The sequence below is a fragment of the Pseudophryne corroboree genome, chromosome 7, assembly GCF_028390025.1.
Source record: "Pseudophryne corroboree isolate aPseCor3 chromosome 7, aPseCor3.hap2, whole genome shotgun sequence".
NCBI lineage: Eukaryota > Metazoa > Chordata > Amphibia > Anura > Myobatrachidae > Pseudophryne > Pseudophryne corroboree.
The window spans coordinates 430,647,819-430,668,128 of record NC_086450.1 but is presented as its reverse complement, the minus strand read 5'-3'; the positions used below and the strand labels follow the sequence as shown (position 1 = coordinate 430,668,128).

The following is a 20,310-nucleotide window of genomic DNA, read 5'->3' as shown; positions in this document are numbered from 1 at the left end:
CTCCAAGCCCATTGGTTTGAGAGACTGACAATCAAGGCGGCAGCATGGTCAATTGGCTGGATGTAGGACTCAGGGTCGACAGAGTCTAGGTCGACACATATTACTAGGTCGACAGCTATGGGTCAACACAGGAAATATGTCGACACTGCCATTAGGTCGACATGGAAAAAGGTAGACATGAGGTTTTTATGTTTTTTGGGTGTAGTTTTCTTCGTAAAGTGACCGTGAACCCCAATTTGTGCACCGTGTCCCCTCCCTTCGGGCAAGGTGCCTCGTTCTGCTACCACTGCGCTCGGCACAGGTTACTGTTCCCCATTGAAGTCCACGTGGATCGTAAAGTATGAAAAAGTAAAAAAAAAACAGAAGGAAAAAAATGTGAAAAACTCATGTCGACCTATTGGCCGTGTCAACCTATTTCCTGTATCGCCCTACTCACTTTCGACCAATTGGTGTCGACATAGACACTCGACCAATAGGTGTCGACCTAGACACTGTCGACCCAGAGTCCGGATACCCAATTGGATGATGAGTGAGTAAGCAGCAGCAGCAACAGCTTGCCAGTTTTGTGACTACATTTCCCAGAATCTCTTCTCACAGCAGTCTGTATCAGAGGATCATGGGAAATGAAGTCAAGGCACACTTTTAACAGTCCAGGTTTTAGTGATATTCATTTCATGCATACACGCTTAACGATGCCGGTAGCGACAAGCGGGGGCCAGCATGGCCCTCACTGGCATTCCTCCCAACATGACCCTCTCCAGGAGGGACACAATGCTCTGCTCCTGGACTTCCCTCTTAATTATGAGTGCCATCACCTGTGGTGAAACACTTTTCTCTTATGTCCTAGAGGATGCTGGGGTCCACATTAGTACCATGGGGTATAGACGGGTCCACCACATACTTACCTACATTTAATTTCTCCTCTCCGGGAGAAGCCCGGAGAGGAGGCGCTGCAGATGTCTTCGGGGGGCGGGGCCGGACGGTGACATCATGAAGATTTGCGTCATTTTAACCCCTTCTCCACCCGACGGACCCGCGAATGCTGGAGGTTATCTCTCCATCCTGCTCGCATCACTAGGGTGCGAGCAGGATGCGGGAGACCTGCCCACTCTTCCGGGGGTGCGGGGGGCTACCCCAAAAAACGGGAGCCTCCCGCAGCTTCCGGGAGAGAAGGTAAGTATGGTCCACCAGGAGCCATTGGCACTTTAAGAGTTTGAGAGTGTGGGCTGGCTCCTCCCTCTATGCCATACTTACCGACTTTTTTGCTCCTCTCTCCGGGAGAGAGCAGCCAGGTCGGTTCGGCAGGAGGGCGGGCTGCGATGTGTGTGCAGAGGGGGCGGGCCGGGGCGTGGCGGAGGTGGGCCGGGGGCGTGACTACGGGGATCGTGCCGTGTAAGCCCCGCCCCCGCTGTGTAATGCCGCTATTATGGCATTATACAGCAGGGGGCGTGGCTACGATGACGCGATTCAACAAGAATCGCGTCATCGCCTGCCCGGACCGCCCACTTTACTCGCTAAGTGGGCGGCCGGGCTTGGGGGGACCCCTGTAATCGGGAGACTTGCCTGCTCTTCCGGGGGGCCGGGAGGGTCACCCGGTTTTCGGGAGCCTCCCGGCCATTCCGGGAGAGTAGGCAAGTCTGCTCTATGCCCCTCCTACCAGACTCAGTTTAGAAAATGTGCCCGGAGGAGCCGGTCACAGCTAGGGGAGCTCTCCTGAGCTTTCCTGGAAAAGTTTAATTTAGAGTTTATTATTTTACAGGGAGGCTGCTGGCAACAGCCTCCCTGCAGCGTGTGACTAAGGGGGGGAGCAGTGTCCGCCCTGCGGGGTCTGAGCCACTGACTCCGCTGACTGGACACTGAGCTCCAGAGGGGCTGATTGGTCTCCGCCACAGGGGAACCGCTCGCCCCAGCATCATGCCGCCGACCCCTTACAGAGCTGAAGTGAGTGGTGAGTTAGTCAACGACCCCCATAGCAAGCGGGGGGCCGGTGTGAAGATGGCGGCAAATGGGGATACCGCGCTCCTGGATGGTACCAGAGGCACATAGTGCGGCGCTGTGAGGGGCGCCCTGGGCCAGCGCTTACCCCACACACTGGTCAGCAAGCCTGTTGGGGTCCAGGGATCTCAGCCAGCAAAACTCCTAAGGCCAGTTTAAACATCAGAAGAGCGGGAAGACAGCGCCATTAAGGGGGCGGAGCTCCTTCTCAGAGCGGACCCTGCAGCGTTCCAGCGCCATTTTCCTGCATGCAGAGCTGAAGGGAAGATACTGGTCCCTCCACAGCAACTCCAGCTTACTGTATAACGGTACCACGGGGTTGTAGAAGGGAGGGGAGGCTGTTATATTGACTGTGTCCTATTAAGGAGCACAAGTCAGCGCTGATAAGGGGTTTCTCCTTGCTAAAAAGTGCTGGTGTGGGTTGGCTCCAATCTCTGTCTCTCTCTTGCCATTCTTGGGGGGGGGGGGGGGGGAATCTCTGTCTTACCCCCACCTGTGTGTGTGTGGAGTGTTTGCTACAGGTGACCACCAATGTCCAGGGATACAGTGTCATATGCTGCAGAGGATTTATCCTCCCAGGATGATCCCATTCCATGTAATCAGGTTTGCACTGGTTTAGCACAGATTCCAGCAAGGGAACCAGAGTGGTTTTCCTCTATCAAGACTTTGATTTCTCAGATTTCTGACAGGGTTGCAAGTAATGGAAAGGGAGTATTCACATATGACAATAGCGCTCACCAAGTGACATGTGGGAATAATTAAACAGCTAATGAAAATGCATTCACCCTTAGTAATGTTCCTTGTTGATGTAATGAATATAGGAAAAAGATTCACTTCGTTCCAGGGCATAGCATTCAGGTTTGAGCAGATGGATTCACAAACATCTGAAAGAAAATAGGTGCCTCGTTCCCCAAGATGTAAGGGTTTATGCAAGAGGCACCATTAAACGCAGACCATAGTGCAGTAGTTTTGTTAAAAGCACGCACAAATTTAATGCACAGATTAAACTTACAGGAAGCTAAAAAAACAAAGGCATGTCATAAAAGACTTCATGGGATAACACAGATGTTTATATCACCCAGCGATTTCTTGCAGCTACGGCAGATGGTATTGGAAAGTGTGCACAATCTCTCCAAGTGTCCAACAGCATGCAGGATGATGAAGGGTGAATGTGTCCAAATGTCCCAGGGTCAGTCAGAGTAAAAACAAGAAGCCACGCTTAACGCGTATCGGACGGTGTGTCCTTCATCAGAAGCGTGGTTTAGTGGCTCCAAATTGGTGTTTATATCTCATCCTGGTTAGGGGTCCCAGCTGTCTCCAATCGTTATCCGCTCATTGCGCTCCATCCAGCGCACATGCGCTATGACAACCGGAAACCGGAAGTCGTCGGTGCGTGTCACCTGCGTTCCACATACCCGGAAGTCCTCAAAGCGGCTTTACCCGATTAGGTACGTGGATATCCTTGCTGTCATCGTGCGTTTCACTGACCAGAAAACGCACAGCGGACCCAACATCCATTGATTCCCTTGTGCAGGGTTTTCATAGCAAATAAACCAAAAAGTCCAGGATCAGTATATATCCATATAAAATAAAGAATAAAAAATAGCAGCAATTACCAAGTTATAGATGTACATATGTAGATGGTAAGACAATTCAGAAAGTTTTTTTTAATAAAAAATTGAAGTAGAGCAAAGGGGATTAAGTCAGAAAACATTTTAATTCAAATTCACCGTTCAGACCACCTGGATGCAAGGTGCCTAAACGGTGTATTAATTTCATTTCTGTTTGAGAAAGTCTCTTATCCAAATCCCTTGTTCTCCACTTCTGTTGTACAACCTGTACACCCCAAAAATTCCTAAGGGCACCCACATTAGAATTGTGTACCCTTTTGAAATGTGATGAGACACTGTGTGATTCAAGACCTTTTCTGATATTATATACGTGCTCGGCCCACCTCACCTTGCCACTTCTTCCTGTTTTGCCGACATAGGCAAGGCCGCAAGAACATTCGAGCACGTATATAATATTTTTAGTATGACATGTGATGAAGTCCCGAATGGGATATACATGACCATTGACAGTATATTCCGTAAACTTCCTCACCGGAACCTTAACGGTCTTACACATTAGGCAGTCACCACAACGGTGAAAGCCTTTGGTCCTCACACTCTGTCTCAACTCCATATCAAGGCTACTCCTCACAAGTTGATTCTTGAGTGATTTGGCCTTCCTATAGATAAATATCGGTCTATCTGGCAACAAATCACCAATCACCACATCTTGTTTAAGGATGTTCCAGTTATTAACGAAAACCTTTTCTATACTTTTAAAGGAACTGCTATACTGGCTAACAAAGGCCCATTTGAATCTATCATCAGGGGTGGTAGATTTTTCTTTTGTAGCCAATAATTGGGATCTATCCACCTCATCAATCCTTGTTCTGGCAGACTCAAGGACTTTTGATGTATAGCCTTTTTGTGCTAACCGATCTGTAAGTTCGTCCATTTGTTGATTGCATGTTTCAATGTCAGAACAATTTCTTTTCACCCGTGTGAACTGACTGAATGGTATACCATCCAGCCAGTGCGCGTGGTGTTGACTCGTTCTGTCAATGAAACTGTTTGAGTTACTTCAAACATTTTGCCAGAGACTCAACCTTAATGATGTGAACATTAAATTCACATTTACGCAGAGCCAGAATGAGGTGTCTTTCCTTGATTTGAGCATTTACATTCAAAATGGTAAGGTTCATTCAAAAACATATAGGAAAAAAACAGACTCAAACAGTTTCATTGACAGAACGAGTCAACACCACGCGCACTGGCTGGATGGTATACCATTCAGTCAGTTCACACGGGTGAAAAGAAATTGTTCTGACATTGAAACATGCAATCAACAAATGGACGAACTTACAGATCGGTTAGCACAAAAAGGCTATACATCAAAAGTCCTTGAGTCTGCCAGAACAAGGATTGATGAGGTGGATAGATCCCAATTATTGGCTACAAAAGAAAAATCTACCACCCCTGATGATAGATTCAAATGGGCCTTTGTTAGCCAGTATAGCAGTTCCTTTAAAAGTATAGAAAAGGTTTTCGTTAATAACTGGAACATCCTTAAACAAGATGTGGTGATTGGTGATTTGTTGCCAGATAGACCGATATTTATCTATAGGAAGGCCAAATCACTCAAGAATCAACTTGTGAGGAGTAGCCTTGATATGGAGTTGAGACAGAGTGTGAGGACCAAAGGCTTTCACCGTTGTGGTGACTGCCTAATGTGTAAGACCGTTAAGGTTCCGGTGAGGAAGTTTACGGAATATACTGTCAATGGTCATGTATATCCCATTCGGGACTTCATCACATGTCATACTAAAAATATTATATACGTGCTCGAATGTTCTTGCGGCCTTGCCTATGTCGGCAAAACAGGAAGAAGTGGCAAGGTGAGGTGGGCCGAGCACGTATATAATATCAGAAAAGGTCTTGAATCACACAGTGTCTCATCACATTTCAAAAGGGTACACAATTCTAATGTGGGTGCCCTTAGGAATTTTTGGGGTGTACAGGTTGTACAACAGAAGTGGAGAACAAGGGATTTGGATAAGAGACTTTCTCAAACAGAAATGAAATTAATACACCGTTTAGGCACCTTGCATCCAGGTGGTCTGAACGGTGAATTTGAATTAAAATGTTTTCTGACTTAATCCCCTTTGCTCTACTTCAATTTTTTATTAAAAAAAACTTTCTGAATTGTCTTACCATCTACATATGTACATCTATAACTTGGTAATTGCTGCTATTTTTTATTCTTTATTTTATATGGATATATACTGATCCTGGACTTTTTGGTTTATTTGCTATGAAAACCCTGCACAAGGGAATCAATGGATGTTGGGTCCGCTGTGCGTTTTCTGGTCAGTGAAACGCACGATGACAGCAAGGATATCCACGTACCTAATCGGGTAAAGCCGCTTTGAGGACTTCCGGGTATGTGGAACGCAGGTGACACGCACCGACGACTTCCGGTTTCCGGTTGTCATAGCGCATGTGCGCTGGATGGAGCGCAATGAGCGGATAACGATTGGAGACAGCTGGGACCCCTAACCAGGATGAGATATAAACACCAATTTGGAGCCACTAAACCACGCTTCTGATGAAGGACACACCGTCCGATACGCGTTAAGCGTGGCTTCTTGTTTTTACTCTGACTGACCCTGGGACATTTGGACACATTCACCCTTCATCATCCTGCATGCTGTTGGACACTTGGAGAGATTGTGCACACTTTCCAATACCATCTGCCGTAGCTGCAAGAAATCGCTGGGTGATATAAACATCTGTGTTATCCCATGAAGTCTTTTATGACATGCCTTTGTTTTTTTAGCTTCCTGTAAGTTTAATCTGTGCATTAAATTTGTGCGTGCTTTTAACAAAACTACTGCACTATGGTCTGCGTTTAATGGTGCCTCTTGCATAAACCCTTACATCTTGGGGAACGAGGCACCTATTTTCTTTCAGATGTTTGTGAATCCATCTGCTCAAACCTGAATGCTATGCCCTGGAACGAAGTGAATCTTTTTCCTATATTCATTACATCAACAAGGAACATTACTAAGGGTGAATGCATTTTCATTAGCTGTTTAATTATTCCCACATGTCACTTGGTGAGCGCTATTGTCATATGTGAATACTCCCTTTCCATTGCTATATCTTTCGAAGTGTGGGATACACCTCTTTTTACACTTGACTTAGCTGCACTCTAAGTTAATTGCGCATCATATTGGAAACACCTGCTGCATTACGATTTAAGGGTTGCAAGTAATGAATCTGCAACCCCCGGTATTGCAGTCCTCTCTGGCTGTATGGCCTTTGTCTGGTACCTCGGGTCACCTTGCTATATACCCCCACAAACGTGCGCTTGTGCAGTTAACACAAGACGACTCGGATGCCGATTCTGACACTACAGATGGTAATGGGGATGTGTTGCGGGGGTCCGCATCTCTTGCAAGGGGGGGTACAATTGCTGATAGAGGCTATCAGGGATGAATACAGAGAAAGTACTACACCTGCGCTACCTTGCACCTGAGCAGCTTAGAAACACTAATGGGACTCACCCCTGGAAACCCACACAAAACGGTGAAATAACAAAAGATAGTGTTCTTAGCGCTGTGCTTGAAAACTACCCAATGATCATATAGTTCTCGAGTGCCTGGATGTCCAACTTTTAGACAGACACTTACATTTGGGTTCTCACCCGTAGGCACTGAAAGGTTTCTTTATACACTCAGATGGAATCAATGCAGCCTGCCCGTCACCCGAAATGCACTTACCTTTATGGGAACTCGAGAGTGAATATTAATGTATCTTTCAGTAAGGATCCAGGTGCTTCCACACTGCTTTGATGTCCAAAAAGTTTTAGTCCCTTGAAACGCTTTATAGCTTCTGCCGCTACTGACCAGACCAGAGGGAGAGCCGAAGAGTCAGAGACATTGGAGCTCCTGCTATTATTCCATCCAGTCCATGTCTGCAGCCGGATTGAGCAGGGCATTTCACTCTGTACTGCTTATGGGTCTACCTGTATGGTGAAAATCTACCAGTGTTTTAAGTGTTTATTAAAACTTTTTGGACATCAAAGCAGTGTGGAAGCACCTGGATCCTTACTGAAAGATACCTTTATGGGAACTCGAGAGTGAATATTAATGTAAGTGCATTTCTGGTGACGGGCGGGCTGCATTGATTCCATCTGAGTGTATAAAGAAACCTTTCAGTGCCTACGGGTGAGAACCCAAATGTAAGTGTCTGTCTAAAAGTTGGATATCCAGGAACTCGAGAAATATATGATCATTGGGGAGTTTTCAAGCACAGCGCTAAGAACACTATCTTTTGTTATTTCGCTATCAGGGATGAGTTGAATGTTAATGATACCACACCTGAGCAGGTTGAGGCGGCTTTTTTCACTGAGAATAAAAGAGCCTCGCTAACCTTCCCTGCGTCAAAAGAGCTGAATGCTATATTTGAAAAAGCATGGGTAAACCCTGAAAAGAAGTTTCAGATCCCTAAGAGGATTCTGGTGGCTTTTCCTTTTCCTGAGGAGGATAGGAAAAATTGAGAAAACCCGCCTATTGTTGACGCATCTGTGTCCAGACTCTCAAAAAAGGTGGTTTTACCTGTACCGGGATCTACCGCCTTAAAGGAGTCGTCAGATAGGAAATTTGATAATACGCTGAAATCAATGTTTCGGGGGCGATATTACGTCCCACTATTGCTAGCGCATGGATTACAAAGGCTATAGTGAAGTGGTCGGCTGCCTTAATTGAGGATTTGGATACGATGGATAGGGATGACGTTGCATTGTATTTACGCAACATTCATGATTCTGCAGATTTTATGGTAGAATCCATTAAAGACCTGGGTTCCATGGCTGTGGGAATTTCTTCCATGTCTGTTTCAGCTCATCGGGGACTGTGGCTCCGCCAATGGCCGGCCGACGCGGAATCCAGAAGAAGTGTGGAGTCGCTACCCTATACAGGTCAGGCTGTCTTTGGGGAAGCTCTAGACGCGTGGATATCCACCGCTACAGCGGGTAAGTCTCCGATTCTTCCCTCAGCAGCACGTGCTCAGAAGAAATCCTTCTACTCAGCTGCACAGCAGTCCTTTCAGCCTAACAGGCCCAGAAAGGCCAGATCTTCCAATACCTTCTGCAGGGGAGGTAAGGTTAAGTCCAAGAAACCTGCCGCTGCAGGTTCCCAGGAACAAAAGCCTGCTTCAGGTACCCCAAAGTCCTCTGCATGACGGTGGACGGGACGGCCCAAAAGGTGGGGCCTGTGGGAGCGAGACTCTGACAGTTCTGTCATTTCTGGGTATCGTCCGGCCTGGATCCCTGGGTAGTAGATATTGGGGTATATGCAATTGCGGTTGAATTCCGGCTGGAATTCGACCGTTTTTGGATTCGACACAATTCGACAGTCGAATCCCGGCCGCCGGGACCCGAATTCAACATATTCAATAAAAAACGGATTTGACAGTCCCGCTGTCGAAAAACGGACCAATTGACGATAGTGTGCGTCCTGGATTCGACTTCATGGACGGCACAAAAGTGTTAAAAAAAAAAAACCTGAAAAAAATTGCGTGGGGTCCCCCCTCCTAAGCATAACCAGCCTCGGGCTCTTTGAGCCGGTCCTGGTTGTAAAAATATGGGGGGAAAAATGACATGGGATCCCCATGTCATTTTTAACAACGAGCACCGGGCTCTACGTCCGGTCCTGGTGCCAAAAATACGGGGGACAAAACACGTAGGGGTCCCCCGTATTTTTAACACCAGCACCGGGCTCCACTAGTCAGAGAGATAATGCCACAGCGGTTGAGGTTACTCGGGGTCAACCGCTGACCGCAAAGTTCCCACCATTGGATACAATGGAGCGCCTATGTGCTACAGTGTATCTCGAGTGCGCCACCTGACAGCTATGACGCGCACAGCCAATCAGGAGAGTGCCACGACGTGGCGCTCCCTGATTGGCTGAAGGGACCCTCTTTGACAGCAGTCACGGGGGGTCCCGGCAGTCGGGGAAAGGGGTCCCATGTGTAAACATGGGACCCCTTTCAGTGCGTGGTCTGTGGTTTCCGTTTTTTTATTTTGCCAAGTACGTGGATTACAAACAAAGAAGAGGACCGATCTACACTGGATTGTTGTGGGTATAATTTTATTTACAGGTACCCTACGTGGACAAGGGGACCGACACTTCGTGTCAACATAGGTAAGTATGTCTGTATGTCGGTGTGCATGTATGTAATAAAGTTATACTGTCACGGTGTGTGTGTACTGTTTTTATTTGGGTATTTTTTTGTAGTAGAACTACAGGTACCAGCGGGCCAGTTTCCCCCCCGCATGCTGGTACTTGTGGTTCTCCAAGTACCAGCTTGCGGGGGAGGCTTGCTAGGACTTGTAGTTCTGCTACAAAAAATATATTCTTTTTTCTGACACATGGCTATCAGCCCCCCATCCGCCGCCCTTGGATGGGGGGGACAGCCTCGGGCTTCACCCCTGGCCCTTGGGTGGCTGGAGGGGGGGGGGGCTTGATTTAAGGAGTCCCCACTCCTCCAGGGTACCCTGGCCAGGGGTGACTAATTAGTGATTTAATGCCAGGGCCGTAGGGACCGATATAAAAGTGTCCCCCGGCTGTGGCATTATCTCTCTGTGGAGCCCGGTGCTGGTGTTAAAAATACGGGGGACCCCTACGTGTTTTGTCCCCCGTATTTTTGGCACCAGGAACAGACGCAGAGCCCGGTGCTGGTTGTTAAAATATGGGGGATCCCATGTCATTTTTCCCCCCCGTATTTTTACAACCAGGACCGGCTCAAAGAGCCCGAGGCTGGTTATGTTTAGGAGGGGGGACCCCACGCATTTTTTTTTCTGAAATTTTTGTCCCATTCCCACTGAAAAACATGCTCTGATCTTTCCATATTATTTTAGTCAGTAAAAAAAATAATAATATTCTTTTAAAAAATATATTAAATAATACTTGTGGCTCCTAAATAGACAAACCAAGTAGATAATCCCTTCTAATATAAATAGATATGCTATTAGCAATCAAAAAAACACAAAAAAAACATGTTTTTAATTTTTTTTATTAGATCACGACAGCAAAATGAGGCGGAATGAAATTGACGAAATGACTGTCGAAAAGCACTGCTGTCGAATCGACATTCTTCAATTGAATATACTTTTGTCAAAAAGACGGATTTTTACCATTGCAGACATATCGAATTTGAAAAATGTCGAATTGCAAAAAATCGAATATGAAACGGCTGTTTTTTTTTGACGAAAAGTACTGTATTGCATTGTCGAATCCAATTCGACAGGATTTTTTTGTCGAAAATGCCCCGAATCCAATTCGACCGCAATTGCATATACCCCATTGTGTCTCAGGGATACAGGCTGGAATTTCAAAGTCTCAAGTCGGGCTTACCAACTCTGTTGGAGGACAGCACAGTGCTTCAAGACGCTGTCCAAAAGCTGGTGGAGGTCATTGTGCCGGTACCACCTCACATGCTGACAAGGGGTTACTATTTGAACCTTTTCGTGGTACCGAAACCGGATGATTCGTCAGGCCCATTCTGAACCTAAAATCGTTGAACCCCTTTCTTAAGGAGTTCAAGTTCAAGATGGAGTCTCTCAGGGCTGTGATATCAGGTTTGGAAGAAGGGGAATTCCTGGTATCACTGGATATCAAGGATGCGTACCTTTACATTCCGATTTGGCTGCCGCATCAGGCTTATCTCCGCTTCGCATTGCTGGACTGTCATTTTCCGTTCCAGGCCCTGCCATTCGGCTCTCCACAGCACCGAGGGTGTTTACCAAGGTGATGGCGGAAATGATGATGCTACTCCTTATCTGGACGATCTCCTGATAAAGGCGTCGTCCAGGGAGAAGCTGCTGCAGTCCATTGTTCTCACAACGCGACTGCTCCAGAGTCACGGGTGGATTCTGAATTTTCCAAAGTCACATTTGGAACCAACCCAGAAATTGTAATTTCTGGGAATGATCCTGGATATGGAAGTGCAGCAGGTGTTTCTTCCACGGGACAAGGCGTTGGTGATCCAATCCATGGTCCGGGATGTCTTGAAGCCACCCCGGGTGTCGGTTCATCAATGCATTCGCCTATTGGGAAAGATGGTGGCCTCCTACGAGGCTCTCCAGTACGGGAGGTTCCACGCTCGGCCCTTCCAACTGGATCTCCTGGACAAGTGGTCGGGATCTCACCTCCACATGCATCAGAGAATTCGTCTGTCGCCACGGGCAAGGATTTCTCTCCTCTGGTGCCTTACCTCCTAGAAGGCCGCAGGTTCGGGATTCAGGACTGGGTCCTGCTAACAACGGATGCGAGCCTCCGGGGCTGGGGAGCAGTCACTCAAGGAGTGACCTTCCAAGGACGGTGGTCAAGCCTGGAAGCCGGCCTGCCCATCAACATCCTGGAACTAAGAGCCGTCTACATCGGTCTTCTTCAGGAGGCCCCTCTTCTGAGAAATCGGGCCATCCAAGTGCAGTCGGACAACGTAACAACAGTGGCTTACATAAACAGACAGGGCGGAACGAAGAGCAGAGCGGCAATGTCAGAGGTGACAAGAATACTCCTCTGGATGGAAAAACACGCGTTGGCGCTGTCAGCCATCTTCATTCCGGGAGTAGACAACTGGGAAGCAGACTTCCTCAGCAGACACGATCTCCATCCAGGAGAGTGGGGACTCCATCTGGAGGTTTTCAGGGAAATAACAGATCTTTGGGGATTGCCCCAAATAGACATGATGGCCTCTCGTCTCAACAAGACGCTTCGGCCTTATTGTTCCAGGTCGAGGGACCCACAGGCAGTGGCAGTGGACGCCCTGGTGTCTCTGTGGGTGTTCCAGTCAGTGTACGTGTTTCCACCACTCCCACTCATCTCAAGAATCCTAAAGCTCAGAAGGAGAACAAGGGTTCAAGCGATCCTCATTGCCCCAGATTGGCCAAGAAGGGCTTGGTACGCGGACCTTCTGAATCTACTGCAAGAAGAGCCGAGGCCTCTTCCTCTTCGGGAGGACCTGCTGAAGCAGGGGCCATTCGCCTATCAAGACTTACTGCGGCTATGTTTGACGGCATGGAAGTTGAGCGCCTGATTCTTGCTCGGAAGGGTATTCCGAAAAAGGTTATTCCTACCCTCATGCAGGCTAGGAAAGGGGTAACCTCAAAACATTACCATCGTATTTGGAAGAAATATGTTTCTTGGTGTGAGTCCAAGAAGTTTACTGCAGTGGAATTTCAACTGGGACGTTTCCTCCTCTTCCTGCAAGCAGGAGTGGATATGGGTCTGAGGTTGGGATCTGTGAAGGTCCAGATTTCAGCCCTATCCATTTTCTTTCAAAAGCAATTGGCTGCCCTCCCTGAGGTTCAGACCTTTTTGAAGGGAGTTCTGCATATCCAACCTCCCTTTGTATCGCCTACGGCGCCATGGGACCTTAACGTGGTGTTGCAGTTCCTCCAGTCGGATTGGTTTGAGCCTCTACAGGAGGTGGAGCTCAAATTTCTTACGTGGAAGGCGGTCACTTTGTTGGCTTTAGCTTCTGCTAGACGTGTCTCCGAGCTGGGGGCTTTATCATGCAAAAGCCCTTACTTGATCTTCCATGAAGATAGAGCTGAGCTCCGGACTCAGCAGTTTCTTCCAAAGGTTGTGTCGGCATTTCATATCAAGCAACCTATTGTGGTGCCAGTGGCTACTGACTCCTCAATTACTTCAAAGTCCTTGGATGTCGTGAGGGCTCTGAAGATTTATGTGAAGAGAACTTCTTGTCACAGGAAGTCGGACTCTCTGTTTGTCCTATATGATCCCAAGAAAATCGGGTGTCTTGCTACTAAGCAGACTATTTCTCGCTGGATTAGGTTCGCTATCCGGCACGCTTATTCTACGGCAGGTCTGCCGTGTCCAAAATCTGTTAAGGCCCACTTTACTCGTAAGGTGGGGTCTTCCTGGGCGGCTGCCCGGGGTGTCTCGGCAGTGCAACTTTGCCGAGCTGCAACTTGGTCTGGGTTGAACACGTTTGCAAAGTTCTACAAGTTCGATACTTTGGCCTCTGATGATCTGAAGTTCAGTCAATCAGTTCTGCGGGAGCCTCCGTGCTCTTCCTCCCGTTCTGGGAGCTTTGGTACATCCCCATGGTACTAATGTGGACCCCAGCATCCTCTAGGACGTAAGAGAAAATAGGATTTTGGTTACCTACCGGTAAATCCTTTTCTCGTCCATAGAGGATGCTGGGCACCCGCCCAGAGCTTTGTTTTCCTGCTGTAATTTGGTTCAGTACAACTTCGTTTTAGTTGAGTACTGTCTTGTTACTTGGTAAGTAAGGTTTTAGCTGTTGCTGAGTAGTTCAAGCTATTTGTCTTGGTGCCTTGTATGTGTGAGCTGGTATGAATCTCGCCACTATCTGTGTTAAGTCCTTCTCTTGAAGTATGTCGTCTCCTCGGGCACAGTTTCTAGAGTCTGGTAGGAGGGGCATAGAGGGAGGAGCCATTCCACACTCTCAAACTCTTAAAGTGCCAATGGCTCCTGGTGGACCCGTCTATACCCCATGGTACTAATGTGGACCCCAGCATCCTCTACGGACTACGAGAAAAGGATTTACCAGTATGTAACCAAAATCCTATTTTCTCATCGATTAATCTGTTCACTACAGTTGCCGGCAATCATAAATGAAGAGAAACGCCCAGAAGCAGAGCATTGTATCCCTCCTGGAGAGTGTCATGTTGGGAGGTATGATCACTGGTGATGTCGCCCGTTGGACCTGTGCAGGTCCAACAGACGATATCGCTGACAATGCGCACTCCGCGCATCATCAATGACATAGTGCATACATACTAGATGATATTGTGAACGGATCGGGCACATTGTCTACGATATCGTCTCGGTTGTACCCGGCTTTAGTGTGGATTAGGGATGGCCATTGGTGGGTTACACATCGATGGTGTGAAACCATCTGCAAGGGAACCATCGAGAGTTTCACCCAAAGATGGTCACCACTGCTTTACTATTCTATACGCTGCTGGCCAATCAGATCCTGGGGACGGAGCTTTGTAGGAGTGTCAGGCAGCGGAGCTAAGCTCGGTGTCCTGACTCAAATATAAATAAATAGGTGGTTGTGTCAGGGTTGCACGATTTAAATCAAAACATTAAAAAAATAAAACTTTTGCTTAGAGATAGACCTGTAGGTGGGGGCAGTCCTTTTGTTTTGTTTTTTAGCTCAGCTGGGGAGAATAATGGATGGTGTATAGGAGATTCCCCATAGCTTTACTTTCACTTTTGGCATTCTCATGGGTAGCATCTAGTTACTCTTCGTGGAGAGGACCTTACCCATAAGCTCCTGGGTCTGTGTCACCAACTATTTGGAATAGTAACCTGTGGTGACCGAAGCGAGACACCGGGCCCGTTGCGTGGCGAGCGAAGCGAGCGCGCAAGGGTACAGTGCTGCATGGATGAAACAAAATAACCTCAAACAAGCGGAGAATTGATAAAATATTAACGTGCTGTAAGGGCGGAAGTTCTCTTCTGCCCTCTCGTGCTGTCACTTCCTGGTCCTGATCACGAAGGGAACATAGACACAACCGATTCTCATGGCCCTTCAGTTTCACTTTCACTTTTGAAGTCTGAACAAGCAGACAGAAACGAGGCTGAAGTAAGAAGCTAACTTCAGCCTCGTCAGACAGAAGCTGTTAGTACGTATGGCTACTTCTGGCAGGAAGCAGAATGCCATTTGGTTATATTTCAACAAAAAGACTGTCCCTGGTAAATCTGGATGTAAAGCAGAATGTAAAACATGCAGTAAAGTAATGCAAGGACTTGTAGCAAGAATGAAAGACCATTACAAAAAATGTGCTTCACATTCAGATTCTGATGATGGAAATCTTCATTCAAGAAGCGAAGGTACAACTACTCATGGAAATGAAAATGACTCTGTTGCTGCTGTTGGTATGAGGTCTCATCATTCGACTTCCACCCCTGCACCATCCTGCTCTTCTGATGTGAAAATGCGCAGCCCACTTTCTTCACCAAGGCCTTCTAGCAGACATGCAAGTAAGCGAAAAGCCACAAAAGCAGTGATCGCAAAAACGCGCTATAGCACGTATTTTACCCAATATTAAGGACCAGGGACTCACTTTTTCAAAATGGGTGGGTCCCTGGGGACGCGCTGCACTGGGGTTGGTTACAGGTTTAATAACTGACGTCTCCCTTGCTCGACTGCACAGTGGACTATAAAAGTGGAGGAGGGAGCAGCCGAGCAAGGGAGGCGTCAATAATTAAACATGTAGCTAATCCCTGTGGAGCGCTTCACCAGCGACCCACTGTGGCCGGAGAGACCCCCCAGCCCACGTGGACAATGGCGGCCACGACACTGAAGGGGTAAACCCTCAGTGCCCGGCGCCATATTCAGGGACACTGGGCGCTTGGTGCCAATTTTAAATGTAATGGGTGCATAGCGCCGTGTGTTTTAAAAAATGTATTTTCTCCTACGTCCTAGAGGATGCTGGGGACTCCGTAAGGACCATGGGGTATAGACGGGCTCCGCAGGACACATGGGCACTCTAAAGACTTTAGAATGGGTGTGCACTGGCTCCTCCCTCTATGCCCCTCCTCCAGACCTCAGTTAGATCCTGTGCCCAGAGGAGACTGGATGCACTGCAGGGGAGCTCTACTGAGTTTCTCTGAAAATACTTTTTGATGGTTTTTTATTTTCAGGGGAGCACAGCTGGCAACAGGCTCCCTGCATCGTGGGACTGAGGGGAGAGAAGCAGACCTACTTAAATGATAGGCTCGGCTTCTTAGGTTACTGGACACCATTAGCTCCAGAGGGTCGGAACACAGGTGTCGTCCTCGCTGTTCGTCCCGGAGCCGCGCCGCCGTCCTCCTCACAGAGCCGGAAGATAGAAGCCGGGTGAGTATAAGAAGAAAGAAGACTTCACAGGCGGCAGAAGACTTCAGATCTTCACTGAGGTACCGCGCAGTGGTAACGCTGCGCGCCATTGCTCCCACACATACACACACAAAAGGCACTGTACGGGTGCAGGGCGCAGGGGGGGCGCCCTGGGCAGCAATATTAACCTCAAGGGACACTGGCTAATATATTAGATACTGCGGAGGCAGTATATTGAAAAACCCCCGCCAGTATAAAGAATTTGAGCAGGACCGAAGCCCGCCGTTGAGGGGGCGGAGCTTGATCCTCCAGCACTAACCAGCGCCATTTTTCTCCACAGCAAGCTGCAGAGAAGCTGCTCCCCGGACTCTCCCCTGCTGAGCAAGTACAGAGGACAAAAAAAATGGGGTGGGGGGGGGGGCACATTTAATTGGCGCAGTGAGTGTATTATTTATTCTAATAAAGAGCGCTGTACAGTCTGGGATTTTATTCCAGTGTCCAGTGGCGCTGGGTGTGTGCTGGGATACTCTCTCTCTGTCTCTCCAAAGGGCCTTATTGGGGGGCTGTCCCCGTAATTGTATATCCCAGTGTGTGTGGGGGTGTCAGAACGTGTGTGTCGACATGTCTGAAGCGGAAGGCTCGTCTAAGGAGGAGGTAGAGCAGATGATTGTGGTGTCTCCGTCTGCGACGCCGACACCTGATTGGTTGGATATGTGGAATGTTTTGAATGCAAATGTGTCTTTATTACATAAAAGATTGGACAAAGCAGAGTCCAGAGAAAAAGTAGGGAGTCAATCCATGGCTTTGACTGTGTCTCAAGGCCCTTCGGGCTCTCATAAATGTCCCCTGTCCCAGGTAGCAGACACTGATACCGACACGGATTCTGACTCCAGTGTCGACTACGATGATGCGAGGTTACACCCAAGTGTGGCCAAAAGTATTCATTATATGATTATTGCAATAAAATATGTTTTGCATATCACAGAGGACCCCTCAGTGCCTGACATGAGGGCATGCATGTTTAAGGAGAAGAAACTGCAGATTCCCAAGAGAATTCTTATGGTGTATCCTTTCCCCGCACAGGACAGGTTACGGTGGGAATCCTCGCCCAGGGTGGACAAGGCTTTAACGCGCTTGTCCAAAAAGGTGGCACTACCGTCTCCAGACACGGCAGCCCTCAAGGATCCTGCTGATCTCAGACAGGTGACTACCTTAAAATCAATTTATACACATACGGGTGCCTTGCTCAGACCGGCAGTAGCGTCGGCATGGGTATGTAGCGCAATAGCAGCATGGGCAGATAACTTCTCATCTGACATTGACACCCTAGATAAGGATAGCATTTTATTGACCTTGGGTCATATTAAAGACGCAGTGTTATATATGAGAGATGCTGCGAGAGACGTTGGGCTGTTGGGTTCAAGAGCCAATGCCATGGCAATTTCTGCTAGGCGAGCCCTGTAGACCTGCCAATGGACGGGTGATGCCGATTCAAAGAGACATATGGAAACTTTGCCTTACAATGGTGAAGTGATATTTGGGGAGGGCCTCGCGGACCTGGTTTCCACAGCTACCGCGGGTAAATCTTCTTTTTTGCCTAATGTTCCCCCACAGCAAAAGAAAACACCTCAATATCAGATGCAGTCCTTTCGGTCGCATAAGTCCAGAAGAGGTCGGGGCTCTTCCTTCCTCGCCAGAGGTAAGGGTAGAGGGAAAAGAATGCCTGCTACGGCTAGTTCCCAGGAACGGAAGTCCTCCCCGGCTTCTACAAAATCCACCGCATGACGCTGGGGCTCCACTGCAGGAGTCCGCGCCGGTGGGGGCACGTCTTCGACTCTTCAGCCAGATCTGGGTTCTGTCAGATTTGGATCCTTGGGCGATAGAAATTGTATCCCAAGGCTACAAACTGGAATTCGAAGAAGTGCCTCCTCGCCGATTTTTCAAGTCGGCTTTGCCAGCTTCTCCCCCAGAGAGGGAAATAGTTTTAGCTGCAATACAAAAGCTGTGTCGACAGCAAGTGATTATCAAGGTTCCTCTAATACAACAGGGGAAGGGGTACTATTCAACCCTATTTGTGGTCCCGAAACCGGATGGCTCGGTCAGACCCATTCTGAATCTAAAATCCCTAAACCTGTATCTAAAAAAGTTCAAATTCAAGATGGAATCTCTCCGGGCAGTGATCTCCAGCCTGGAAGGGGGGGATTTTATGGTATCACTAGACATAAAGGATGCATACCTTCATGTCCCCATTTATCCTCCTCATCAGGCGTACCTGAGATTCGCTGTACAGGACTGTCATTACCAGTTTCAGACGTTGCCGTTTGGGCTGTCCACGGCCCCGAGGATTTTCACCAAGGTAATGGCGGAAATGATGGTGCTCCTCCGCAGGCAAGGAGTCACAATTATCCCATACTTGGACGATCTCCTGATAAAAGCGAGATCGAGAGATCAGTTGCTGAAAAGCGTGTCACTCTCCCTGAGAGTGCTGCAGCAACACGGCTGGATCCTATATCTGCCAAAGTCGCAGTTGATTCCAACGACTCGGCTATCATTTTTAGGCATGATTCTGGACACGGAAAAGAAGAGGGTTTTTCTCCCAACGGAAAAAGCCCAGGAACTCCAGAGCATGGTCAGAGACCTGTTAAAGCCAAAAATAGTGTCAGTTCATCAACGCACTCGAGTACTGGGAAAGATGGTGGCGGCCTACGAGGCCATCCCCTTCGGCAGGTTCCATGCGAGGACATTTCAGTGGGACCTTCTGGACAAGTGGTCGGGGTCCCATCTACAAATACATCAGAAAATAAGCCTGTCCCCCAGGGCCAGGGTGTCTCTCCTGTGGTGGCTGCAGAGTGCTCACCTTCTAGAAGGTCGCAGGTTCGGCATTCAAGACTGGGTTCTGGTAACCACGGACGCGAGCCTCCGAGGATGGGGATGATAAAGCTAATTAATTATCTTATAACATTCACTATGTGTGGGTAAGAGACTCAGTACGCAATTGGCGTATGGGGTACCGTAAGGGTACACACTTAGCGTAGCAGACGCTTAGCCGTGGTCGAGATGCACATGCGGCACGCTCGCTCACAGCTTAACGCTTGGTGTCGAGCACGCTATAGGCGGCCGACTACCGTAATGCTACGCTGCCAGCGTAGCGGACGCTCGTGACTACGAGGGGAACACGAGCGGCGCAGACATTCACGGGATGACATTCAGTAAACCTTGTATGCAACACACAGAAAGGATACGCTTATACTGTAAACCTTGTATTGAAATACTGTAGCGATATAACGCTGCTTAACCTTGTTAATACAAAAGCTGTTTGAGCGATTGAGACGCTCCGAATACCCTCAGTAATGTAATAAACACACAATACCTTGCTAAGGTTCCAACACCTTTACTAACAATATCTAGCTATGTAAAAAAGGGAAAACAGTAAACAGTTCATACACTACAGGCTAACATCAATATCTAAACATAATAACTACACATATACAATATACAACAGTTTAACAATAACAGAGAGAGAGAGAGTATGGCAAATACAGAGAATAAGTTGGTCACAGAGAGTACTTACACACATGGGAATGAATCGCAGGCGCAATCTGGAAATCCAGCCCTCAGTTAATCAGTGATGAAAACCTTGTGGAGAGTAGAGTCTTGTGTCCCCAAGCCTATTGCAAACTATATTTATGTACTAGCTCAAGACATACTACAATAGATACTGTTGTGCCCTCTTTCCATTGGTTAGGGGGTGGGACATGTACTGCACCTGGGATCATTGGTTAGTTCAAGAAGTGGGCGCTGGCTAGGACTTTTTAGTATTCTAAATTCCTCTCTGGTTGTATTGTGGAAACCTATTGTTTGGATCTTCCAAACAAACTCT

The 20,310-nt window shown here is 47.9% G+C and overlaps 1 protein-coding gene across 1 annotated transcript in view; it reads left to right on the top strand.

Annotated features, from left to right (window-relative positions):
- Nucleotides 1–15,191: 15,191 nt before the first annotated feature.
- Nucleotides 15,192–20,310, top strand: part of LOC134945523 (uncharacterized) — a 285,165-nt gene continuing 280,046 nt past the window's right edge. Inside the window, exon 1 of the mRNA XM_063934865.1 lies at nucleotides 15,192–15,592. Within this exon, the coding sequence (XP_063790935.1) occupies nucleotides 15,241–15,592 (352 nt within the window). The 5' untranslated portion in view covers nucleotides 15,192–15,240. The remainder of the gene's footprint in view (nucleotides 15,593–20,310) is intronic.